This window comes from Myxocyprinus asiaticus, chromosome 18 (assembly GCF_019703515.2).
Source record: "Myxocyprinus asiaticus isolate MX2 ecotype Aquarium Trade chromosome 18, UBuf_Myxa_2, whole genome shotgun sequence".
Taxonomy (NCBI): Eukaryota; Metazoa; Chordata; class Actinopteri; order Cypriniformes; family Catostomidae; genus Myxocyprinus; species Myxocyprinus asiaticus.
Window position 1 is genome coordinate 7,532,787 of NC_059361.1, and position 12,751 is coordinate 7,545,537.

General features: G+C 36.4%; 1 protein-coding gene across 2 annotated transcripts in view; it reads left to right on the top strand.

Annotated features, from left to right (window-relative positions):
* LOC127456023 (rho guanine nucleotide exchange factor 17-like) overlaps positions 1–12,751 on the top strand; it is a 124,283-nt gene that overhangs the window by 88,547 nt on the left and 22,985 nt on the right. For both annotated transcript variants that reach the window (XM_051724296.1, XM_051724297.1), the window contains exons 4-12: positions 542–724; positions 5,821–5,937; positions 6,394–6,486; positions 7,696–7,872; positions 9,304–9,354; positions 9,446–9,555; positions 10,669–10,754; positions 10,862–10,980; positions 11,128–11,335. In XM_051724296.1, the coding sequence (XP_051580256.1) occupies positions 542–724; positions 5,821–5,937; positions 6,394–6,486; positions 7,696–7,872; positions 9,304–9,354; positions 9,446–9,555; positions 10,669–10,754; positions 10,862–10,980; positions 11,128–11,335 (1,144 nt within the window). The remainder of the gene's footprint in view (positions 1–541; positions 725–5,820; positions 5,938–6,393; positions 6,487–7,695; positions 7,873–9,303; positions 9,355–9,445; positions 9,556–10,668; positions 10,755–10,861; positions 10,981–11,127; positions 11,336–12,751) is intronic.

The window sequence follows — 12,751 nt, forward strand, 5'->3', positions numbered from 1 at the left end:
AGAGCATGTTCACATAATAAAATAATTTGAAAATACGCTCAGAAGGATGCAAAAACATGATTGCATTGCATGGATTCTTTCATTGAGGAGTCCCATAATGTTTTTTTGAAAAGCTCAATGAAAATTCTCACCTAAATAGTAAATGTTGGGGACAGTGTTGATAAAAAAATATAGGAGTATTTTAAATATAGGTCCATTTTATTCAGCACTGAAAAGAATTGATTGAAAATAGTTCATGCTTAATGGACTGTTTCACCCAATATTTGTGTGTACAGTCTATTTTCTGTGCATATTAAATCTTTAGCTTAGCAGCATGCTAACATCAGACTCAATTGGAATCAACTTTGTCAGTTTGGTCAGTACACTACACACAAGGAGCTGTTTGTGTGGTGCATATGAAGTGATCAATAATGGATCTGCTGCCCATAAAGTGCGTTCCATTCTGTAAGCATGCTACCTTAGAAGGCAGCTGTCTATTTAGACAGTTCAGAGTTCTCTGCATACATTACCTCTGTCTGTTTCTCTGTTGTTCTGATTTCAGGGCTACATGAAGCCACTCAAGCACCCAGAGAGCTCCCCTCTCTGTGACCCGTCTCTGGTGGATGAAATGTTCTACCAGATCCCAGAGATTCTGGAACATCACGAGCAGTTCCTGGAACAGGTCCTGGACTGTGTCAACCAATGGCACGACAAACAGACGGTCGGACACCTGCTCATTCAGTCTGTGAGTGTCTGTCTTTATTTTACTAAACAGAAAGAAATGATTGGTGTCTCAATGACAACATGGGCTGCATCCCATTTCACAAAGTTTCCCAAATTATAGTACTTAGTATATCATCCCAGCACATTTGGCATACTAAGTATTCTTAAGGCATGTTTTTTTTTTTTTTACAAATATTGCCCACAACGTCTCGTGCTATGGAAGAGAACAAGTTTGTGACTCTTTTTTTAGTATGTATGAATCTAAAATGTAACTAATAATGACATTTTTTTAGCAATTATATAGTTCAGCTATATGTTAACGCTTGCATCCAAACGCAAACAGTATGTGGCAAAAGGATCTTTGGTATCAAGATGAGATTTTATGACGTGGTACTACAGTACAGTATGTCCACTGTCTTAATATGCATTCAAAAGTATGTACTTTCCAGTCACCAGCAATTTACATACTATTAGTGCACACTTGAACTATGTGAATTGGGATGCAGCCATTGACTTAATTGTTGTGGGTAGTAACTTTACAGCCTTTAATACATGATCAAATTTCATACTTGTTTTTCCCTGATTCAAAAATAGCTTGTGAACAAATTGTTATAATTTGCTACACTCATAAATCATTTAAATAGTCCACATTCCCCACTATTTTTACATGAACTCACATGTCACATAAAAGTGATGTCATTCATCAAACCCTGCTGAATTTTTCTGTGATTGGCCAACCTCATGAAATTAAAACATTCCCCACTGTTTTCATATTAACAGCATGCCTTGTAATGATGATGTTGTCTATCAAGATCTGCTGAAAGTTTCTGCAATTGGGCCACCCTCATGAAATGTTATTAGTCTTTACTCCCTACCAAGGGGTCAAATGTTGACTGGTTAGCATGGTCCAATTAGCTCCTGTTGGTAGATGATGTACGTAACTACACCATTCTGCTACCAAAACAACATATTTCTCCATTGACAGCCTTTAGAAAGTACCTGTATGTTGAAATCCCATGTTTGTTTGTTTTTTGCAAGTAACAGATTTGATTATATTATAGTACATTTTTTATTAGTGATAGATTTTTTTGGAGGGCCCTTAAAAATGTAAAATGGACTCACTGGATTTCATCAGTCTACTGGTAGTCTACTGCCTTTGACGTCACAGCTAAGGATAGTTGCTAGTGAAGGGCTTGTGGTGCAATCAGCATTGTCATATTTCCTACAGCTTCAGAGTAATTCAGAGTAATCTTTTGACACTGAAAAACTACAACACATGTTTTGAAAGACGATAAATTTTAATGTTTGCCTTTCATAACCAACTACATTTACAACTTATTCCAATGTGACGAAGTTGCGTGGTAAACTGGACTGATAGTGCATTGGACTTTGAATGCCGATGACTGGCGTAGTCACGTAAGCCATCGACCCTTGACTGTTATAGAAGTGACTAGGGCTATCAGTCGATTAAAATGTTTAATTGTGATTAATCGCATACGTTTTCATAGTTAATCGTGATTAATCGCAGATTTTGAAAGCAGTGAAATTTGACTCTATATATACACTTTTTCCTGTCAAAATGCATTTATTTGCTTTTTAAGAAAGAAAACAAAACAATATGTAACAACATAATGCTTTATTAACATTTTCCGAACACAGTATAAAGATAGAAATGCACTAAAATAGCACCGATTCAAGTAACATTAAACGTTTCCCAGTGGGAGGATGTCTAATTGAAATAACTAATCCCCCCATAGGATATTTATTGCAAAGGACATTTAATCTCTTAAACTCTCATTCTCCACAATATTAATCAGCTGGCAGACTGTGGCTATTGGCTTTGCTCCAGCAATAGTAAAGCCGCATTCATGATTTGCGCCAGTATCAAGCGCCACTTTGAATTCCACACGTAAAGCACTGCAGACAACGTTTTGTTAATAGTTAATACTTGACGTGATTCTGTGGTAATTAAATTGCACATAACAGTGGCTGTAAAGTACTTGATTTCTGTCACAAGTCCCATCTGGGCTTGTTTTGTACAATAAATAGCATTAAGAGGTCATTTCTCCATCACTTGATCATAGACAGAATCTCTGTTGTGTGTGTTTGTGGTGTGTCCATCAATGTAATGACTCCAGGTGGACACAACAAATGTTCTGCCCTGAAATGCGAAAAATTAACGTGTAAAACGTTTTTAATTAATCGAATGCACTAACACGTTATTTCTAAGCGCTCCAGAAGCGAAACAAAGTAACGTGGTTGCTTTAAAAAAATACACCCAAATTACCACGACGCTTTTGTTCCATTGAAACACTTTCATTTAATATTACAGTGTTCAGTACAAAAAAGCTACAGTATCCAGATCCCTTAGAGAAACGAGCCAAGGACCTGACCTCTCACTGTCTTAGTTTGTCAGTTTGTCAACTCGTTTAGTCAGAGCAAATAAAAGTCCTTCATTTGACTGGTGAATGTGAACCTGACAGGAATGTCTAAACAACATGTAGCGAGCGGTCTTGAGGTGGTGTTACCCCATACCAGGGCAGATCGGGTCAGACAGATTAAAGCCCAATGCCTTGGCCCTCGGCATTCTTTCAGAGAGAAGACATCTTAACCTTACACTGATGGAACTGTTAGGCAGCATTCCTATTTGCATATTTATACTGCAAAGTATACGGCAGTACAAGAATTTACTTTGCTGATGCGAAATTATAGGCCATCGATTTATGAGTATGTAGCAAATTAGTGCACAAAAATTGGGACATACTGTACTACCATGTCATTCAATTGCATCTTCAGGCCAACGTATAATTCGGTTTTCTGTGTGGCGCAAAATATGTCATCAGCATAGTACACAGCACACGCCTGCGCAAAATGTAACGCCACATAGAAAAACAAGTATACCATAGCCTTTTTACGCCACCAACCCCTTTGTTACGTAAGCATTGGCAAATAACACAATTTTTATCTTACAAATAATTGTTACTTCACTTTCAGGTTAATACATTTAAAAGCTGTTGCAGCTTCTGCCCCGTGTTCATCGCCACTTTCGTACAATTGAAAAATTCGAATGACAACCATCAGAAACTTCGTAGTTGGGTTGTATATTTGCTCAAAAAGCTTGCAAAGATACATACTTCGTAATTTGATTTGGAGTGCACTGACTTCGTTATTGAATACTATTTTGGATGGTAGTATGCGAATTGGAATGCATTGGTTTAATTTATGTAGTTATTAAGATATTGTGACTGGTGAGCTACGCAGCAAAGTATTGTGACGAGGAGTTTTGAACGTGCAAGCACGACTCATTTTTTTTAGACAATGTAAATAATCTAGTTATACAATTTAGTTTTACAGCTATAAACACTACCATGTCCAAAACTACAAGGAAAGAGCAGTATGTTTTAAGTTCGTGTACTTAGCGTTCACTTTATTTTGTTCAAAATTTAGCTTATTTCACTTTTTTTACATTTCTCATTTTTGAATTTCTTTTGAAATGAAAGAAAAAACCCCTCTCAAAGCATTAGTTATATTTTGTTTTCAATTTATAAAAGGAAAAACAAATGAATGCAACATAGAAAATAAGAATATACACGGATCATTTTATTTTATACCATTTATAATATTAACCCAAGTCACATACCAAAGTCTAAATAACCAAAAACAAAGCAAAAAGGAACATTCGTCTTATTTGATTTCATAAAATACCATTAAATTAAATTCCATTCACATGCAATTTAATGTGAGCATATAGTTGCAAACTAGATGTGGAAACAGAAGCCAACACAAAACACAACAAGTCAGGCCTTAACTAACAAGTGTACTTTTTAAAATAGTGTTTATTTTACAATTGATATGATGAAGGCATCCATGAAAGAGACATTTTGCAGATTTGTCACCTTGTTCTTCCTGGGCCGTAAAACAGGGACTGCGTTTCGTTCGGGTGGGTGTAAATTATCCCCCCTGCCTGCAGGACTGAATCACACACACACAGAGCGCTGAGATGAGCTGTCTCCACTTACAGCCTGTTAAGGAGATTTATTAAAAGACTGTCTGTCTGTCCACAATGAAGTTAATTACTCAGAGCTGTCCTGACTGTCAGGTGGACTGACTCATGCTTTTCCTCTCTTTCTGTCCATCCTTTTTAAATTACTTTCGGCAGCCTTTTCACTTACAAAAAAAACAAACATGTTTTTTGCACATGTAGTGTAGTCATTGCATGTTTTTTTTGTTATATAGTACCATGGTAAATAGATTCATTCATGATACCATGGTTATACAATGTTTTTGTTTTGTTTTTACATGTACTGTAGTCATTGCGTACTTTTGGGTATGTATCATGGTAAATAGCATCTTTCTTTGAACATGATACCATGGTTATACAATGTTTTTGTTTTTACATGTACTGTAGTCATTGCATACTTTTGGGTATGTATCACAGTAAATAGCATAATTCTTTTGATTCAGTACCATGGTAATACCATGTTTTTGCACATGTAGTGTGGTCATTGCATGTTTTGGGGTATGTATCATGGTAAATAGCCTCAGTCATGATGCCATGGTAATACCATATTTTTTGCAAATGAACCATAGTCATTGCATTGGTTTGGACATGTACCATGATAATACCGTGTTACTCTTGTTATACATTGGAGAACCATGTTAATATCATGGTACATAAATATGGTGATCATTCAGTACCATAGTATTTATGAAAGTATCATGGTATTTCCATCTGATTACATCACTTTACCATGGTACCACCATAGTACTCTTTTGTGAGCAACCCGTAAGCAACTATCCAGTCTAAAAAAACAAACAAAAAAACTCAGCAACAGCATAGCAACACTCTGATGGACCTAAAGCAACTCATTGATTCATGATTTATTTGGTCCTTTAGTAGGCTTTGCAAGTTGTGCTTGACTAGCGTTCATTCTGTAAACATCTCCAATTGAAGTCTCATAAGAGCAATTCAGAAATTTCGGGGAAAAAATGGGAAACGGCCCTATAAAATGCTTCTTTGCAAATGCCGTGATGATGTTTTGGAGTCATACAGCTATTCTGTACACTGAGAGTGTTTTAGTGTTCATTTCTGATAATGTGTCATCATTCTCCTCACAGTTTTCCAAAGAGATCCTTGCCAATATTTATTCAGCATACATTGACAACTTCATGAACGCCAAAGACGCTGTTAGAATCGCTAAGGAGGCCAAACCTGCTTTCCTTAAGTTTCTAGAGGTACACTGTGGCCTTGTTCTTCTGTGTGCATGTGCGTGTCTGTTTTCTTACCACATAATAACATTATATCAATTTAAATCAATATTTAAAGTCCATTTTTTTATTTAGAAGTACCCATGTAAAAAGCAGGATAATCTACTGTAAGTCGGTCATTATCGCATAATAACTGTGTAGTGGTTTATTTTGTGATAATAACTAATTGTACTTTATATCTTTTTATGTATCATTTGATATTTTCAGCTGAATCAATTGTTTGATATATCCACTTGCACTGTGAAATCAATGGTTCGAGGATTACTGCCATCTAGTGGTAATGCTAAACATAAAGTTATCTAGTAAAGCGTGATTGGATCACCGCACACATGCAGTTAAAATCTTAATAAGGTTCAGTTGTACATTTAACTTCGCTCTGTTTTTGTTTGTGTTTCTCTGTTATTCTGTCTCTTTCCTCTTCAGCAAAGCATGCGTGAGAACAAAGAGAAACAAGCTCTTGGTGATCTGATGATAAAGCCAGTGCAGCGGATTCCACGATATGAGCTGCTAGTCAAGGTAATTCTCAGTTACCTCTTTTTTTACATAATGGTTTTTTTTTTGTTTTTTTTTTTTATGCAGAAGATATCAATTTTTGGCAAAAGTTATGAAGTTTTTGTTAATTACTGCACATAAAATGTTATTTTTCCTCTGCTGTTTTACACTGTCTAAAGTAGATGAGACATAATAAAGTGTTATTCGGTAAGTCACATTTCAGAGTTTTTGTCCTATTCAGTTGCAACATCTACAAGAGAAAAGAACAAGATGTAAGAACAAAAAGCATGAAAAATGATAAAATATACACAATACAAACATACATATAAAAACAGAGCTAATAATAAAACAGGGTAAAAAAATGAATCAAGTAAAAGCATTCCTGAATTAATGTGTTTTAGGATATGATTTAAATAAGCTCTAGGGTCTGTGCTTGTCTAATATCAGCTGGTAGCTAGTTGTTTTTATTAAAGTAAACATGAAGTCATAATTGGCCCTATTTAAACATATTCATGGCCTTTTTGTGCATTATTCATCAGTGCATGTTATTCAAAAGAAAAATAAAGTTTGATTTTATAATCTTTTATAACAACGTAACATGCCATACAAATGTGTCATATTACAAAAGTAAAATGGATTGTGAACAGTTTCATGTTGACTTTATAGATATAGTTCACTTTAAAATTAAACTTCTGTCATCATTTACTCACCCCTCTTATCATTCCAAACACTTATGACTCTCTTGGGTAACACAAAATTAGACAAATAATAATTTAATCCAGTCCTGTTGGCTGAATTCAATGCAATGACAGTAGACACTGCCTCACTTTAACACTTCATAAAGCGCCAACATTTTCATAAAAGTAGTTAATGCATCATATTCCAAGTCTTCTGAAGGCATGCAGTCATTTTGCATGATGAATTGACGTAATATAAGTTGATTTTCACACTCAAATCAAATCATTGATAAACTATGTAAACGGTGTTGAATCCAATATGGCAGTGACATCGATAACATCAAACCTAATTGGTCATTTTTTGGTAAACTTCCCCTTTAAATGTAAAATATGTTCTTTCTTGCTGGGATTATGTCGCTTTGTATAGTATGTCGCTTTTAGTTAGGACAGAAAAATTACTTGATTAGGACACAGTGTTGTGTCTTTTTAGTTCCTTCTTGTAGTTTTTGTGTGTGTGTCAATCTGTACTAAATAGTTTTCCATTTGTGTGCATCAGGATCTTCTAAAACACACCCCTGAGGATCACCCAGACTACTCGTTTCTACTGGACGCTCAGAAGAACATCAAACGACTAGCTGAGAGGATCAACACGGGCCGACGTAGCGCAGAGGAGCTGGAGAGAGAGACTCGCGTCATGCAGGAGATAGAAGCTCATATAGAGGGCATAGAACATGTGAGAGAGACAAACAAATATAAGTGGAACATCTTAAGTATTTCATATCACAACTCTCACTCGGTCGGCCTTTAAAACGGCTTTTCCGTTTTTGAAAGACGTCACAAATCACTCTTACATTTTCAACTCCTCCACTTCAACCCATTGGCTCTATTCTGATATGTAATGCACACTTTTGGGGGCCTGGGTAGCTCAATACGCTGGCTACCACCCCTGGAGTCCGCTAGCTCGTTAGTTCGAATCCCAGGGCGTGCTGAGTGACTCCAGCCAGGTCTCCTAAGCAACCAAATTGGCCCGGTTGCTAGAGAGGGGTAGAGTCACATGGGGTAAACTCCTTGTGGTCGCTATAATGTGGTTCGTTCTCGGTGGGGCGCGTGGTTGCCGCGGTGGATGGCGTGAAGCCTCCACACGTGCTATGTCTCCGTGGCAACGCACTCAACAAGCCATGTGATAAGATGCGCGGGTTGACGGTCTCAGGCACGGAGGCAACTGGGATTCGTTCTCCACCACCCGGACTGAGACTAATCACTACACGACCACTTGGACTTAAAAGCACATTGGGAATTGGGCATTCCAAACTGGGAGAAAAAGGGGAAAAAAAGAAAAAAAAATGTAATGCCCACTTTTAACATAATGAAAAACCTGGAAATATCAAGCAAATTTTAATTGTGATTTCCAGGTCTTTAAAAGTCATGGAAATAAAATCTTTAAAATTGATGGAAATTTCTGAAGGGAATGTCCATTTTTCTACTTATATCGCCTTGATACTGTATTGTTCTTGTTTAGAGAATAAATTTTTCTTTTGAATCTGTTCCTTTCAATGAATCAGTCAAACCGGTTCAAACATTGGTCTGAATGATTCATTAGCTAATTGATCTGAATCCAAAATGATTTCAAAAAATTCTTTGTTCAAAAAAATTGCCCAAAAAGTGTGGGAACCCTTAATTAATATCTGATGGATCAAATCAAATACCACCCTTCATTTTTACCAGTGAATATCATATCCACATTAGATTACAGAAATCAAGAGGGTTGCGAGATGCGTTTCGCATTGACTTAAAATATTTGCAACTAATATCACAAGCAATGTCTAAATATAGCTGTAAGCAGCGATTACGGGCCCAAGCACCATGGGTCAATTTCCACCCGGTGGCTTTCGGAAAACATCGCAAGGTGGACACATGCATTTGGCATTTGACATGCAAATTCTAAACAATTTTGAAGCAATTTGGGTAAATATAAGAGCCACACTTCCTGCTGCCAGGTGGTGGCGCTATGATAGTGACCCAAAATAGTCACATCCATGTGATTAGCCCCCAAGACTAAACATACATCTTAATTTGTACCTAAATCACACATTACACACAGAAAATACTATATTCGACACTTCCAGTTTCCCATTTTATATCTAATGATGTCATTTCCTTTCAGATCCTGAATCCTCAGAGGAAGTTTCTTAGACAAGAGATGGTCGTAGAAGCGGTGAGCAAAAACATGCTCTTCATAAAAGAAATAACATCTCTTTCACAAATATTTTAAGCTCCCTAATTCTCTCTCCCTCCCTTAACTGTAGAAAACGGTGGGGGGTAAGAAGGACCGATCTCTCTTCCTCTTCAGTGATCTGCTCATATGCACCACTCTAAAGAGAAAGTCAGGAAGTCTTCGCAGAAGTTCCATGAGTCTGTGAGTATCTGCTGCACGTTTTCTTTTAATAGCTCAGAGATGCAATGAGGGCCTGGGAAAACTGATGTTTGGATTAGAAACCTCAAAGTCCCCTGAGCTGTTATGTTCTTTAGTCAAAAACAAATGCAGTTTACTTCAGAATCATACTGCACCCTAGTGGACTGTTATAGAAATGGCACCTTTGAAGTCTGCATTCAGAGTCCAGACAAAGCACACTTTAAAGTAAATCATTTTTTCGTGCTGAGTGACTCCAGCCAGGTCTCCTTAGCAACCAAATTGGCCCGGTTGCTAGGGTGGGTAGAGTCACGTTGGATTAGCCTCCTCATACTTGGATGCCGCGGAGAATAGCTTGAAGCCTCCACACACTCTATGTCTCCGCCATAATGTGCTCAACAAGCCACGTGATGAGATGCGCGGATTGACTGTCTCAGACGCGGAAGCAACTGATGTTCGTCCTCCACCACCCGGATTGAGGCGAATCACTACGCCACCACGAGGACTTAGAGCGCATTGGGAAATGGGCATTCCAAATTGGGGAGAAAGGGGAGAAAAAAATAAATAAATAAAAAAACATTAAAATACATACAATACAATGCATTTATTGTTTAACTACAAGTTTTTCTGCAAAATTCTCACAATATTTACATTTGCTGCTACTGAGGTTGAGGTGCAGGTAGGTTTAGGAGTTGGGGTAGGGTTTGGATTAGGTTAGGGGGTAAGGTTACCAGTGTAACTACATTTGTAATGCAGGTACTTTAAATGTAAGTACAATGCAATATCATGTATGTAAACAATAAGTACACTGTAGCAAATGCTTAAGTACATAGTAAAGACACCTAATGTAAAGTGGGTCCGGATGTTCTGATCTTATATTTGTCATTTAGTTGAGGCTTTTATTCACTGTGACTTACAGTACACTTACTACTTGTTACCTGAAGTTAACAACATTGATTGTCATCTACACTTGCAGGGTTTGCTTCAGTGTTTTTTTTTTTTTTTTTTTTCATTTCCCAAACTAGATCTTTAGCCCATGTTTGAAGTGTTCTTGACTGAAGACTAATGTTACAGAGTGCTGATAAATGATTTCATGGTCTCTCTATCTAAAACCTTTAGGTATTCTGCTGCTAGTGTCATTGACACCTCAAGTAAATATAAGTTCATGTGGAAACTGCCCTTGGAAGACTTGGAGGTTGTTAAAGGTAGTAATATAAACTCACAAGATCAAACCATCATGATCAACACAATTTTTTTTGTCAAGAAGGAACAAGATATCTTTTAACAACCCTGCATCATTTTTTCATGACAGGCTCTAATCAAGCCACAAACCGAGATAACATCCAGAAGATTATCAGTCGTTTGGATGAAGACCTTAGCACACTTGGCCAGATCAGTAAACTGTCAGAAACACTTTGTTTTCCACATCAGGTCTGTCTATCTTACATTGGTAAATGTTTTACAATGAAATATCGTAATTTTATTTGAAAAGTCTTGCTTTTTATGTTATTTTGCATGCAGTATATTGTCTTCCTCAGAAGAATGAAAGCTATGTTCTGAACATCATCTCTCTCTCAGAGTTTGGATGATGTGATAAAGGATCTGATGGCGTCAGTTCATCGTGAGCTGGCTGAGAAGCAGTCTCTGGCCTTCAGCATGACGTTATTGCCCACTAAACTCGAGCTGAGCACCACCTCATCTGAGAACATCTTCATATTTGAGTTCAGCAGTCCTGATGCCCGCAGTAACTTTGAGCAAGCGTTTGAGGAGGCCAAAAAGAAACTCGGTAAACTTTACACCTCCTGCACTGACCCACTGTTTTGTGCTTTAAATATTTTACAGCATACTGAAAGCAATCAAATTACATTTGGGCTTAAATTCCTGTTGAGTGAAAAAGGGAAAGGAAATTAGTTTCTGATTTTTCTAACTATATATAAAGTATCCACAGTATATACAGCAATGAAACAATAGTTACAGAACGTAAACTCTGTATAATTACTTTATGCTGTGTATATTCCTTAAAAAACAGCACATATTGTATATATAACCGAGCAAATGTAGTGTGTAAATGAATGGGGTACATTCACTAAAAGCCAAACATGTATTGTATACAGTATATTTATGACAAACCCAGCACAAATTTTATTCGTGAAAAGCCCAGCAAATAATGCATATTTTCATGAAACAAATAACATATATTCCATATATAATCATAAAAATAAAAAAAAATACTATACATATTAATAAAAAAGCAACACATATTGCAAACATTTTTGAAAAATTCAACAAATGCTGTATATATTCAATAAAAGCCCAACAGTGTGTGTGTGTGTGTATATATGTTTACATTTATGCATTTGGCAGATGCTTTTATCCAAAGCAATTTACAGTGCCCTTATCGCAGGGACAATCCCCCTGGAGCAACCTGGAGTTAAGTGCCTTGCTCAAGGACACAATGGTGGTGGCTGTGGGGATTGAACCAACAACCTTTTGCGTACCAGTTTAGTGCTTTAGTCCACTACGCCACCACTAATCAATCAATCAATCAATCAATCAATCTCTCTCTCTCTCTCTCTCTCTCTCTCTCTCTCTCTCTCTCTCTCTCTCTCTCTCTCTCTCTCTCTCTCTCTCTCTCTCTCTCTCTCTCTCTAAAAACTGTATAAATGAAAATCCCTGCAAAAATTTTAGTCATAAAAGCCTGCAAATAATGCATGTATTCATGAAAGACCAAACAATTAGTGTATGTATTTATGGGGAAAGAAAACAATGTATATTCTATATATTTCCATAAATAACCCAGAAAATATTATATACAGTTTTTGTGCATAACTAGACCATTAAATACATAATATTTTCATTTAAAATACAAAAACTGCATACAGTATATTATAATTAATTCTATGTATATTCACAAAAAACAGCCTACACCCTATATATAAATAATATATATATTTATGAATAGCTCAGCATGTATTGCCAATAAATGGTGTTTATATTCACTAAAAGCCCAACACATATTGTATATTTATGAAAAACCCAGCACATATTGTATTCATGAAAAGCCCAGAAAATTATGCATATATTCATGAAAGACCAAACAAATACTGTATGTATACATGAAAATACATATATATATATATATATATATATATATATATATATATATATATATATATATATTCATATATTCAAATATATTGCA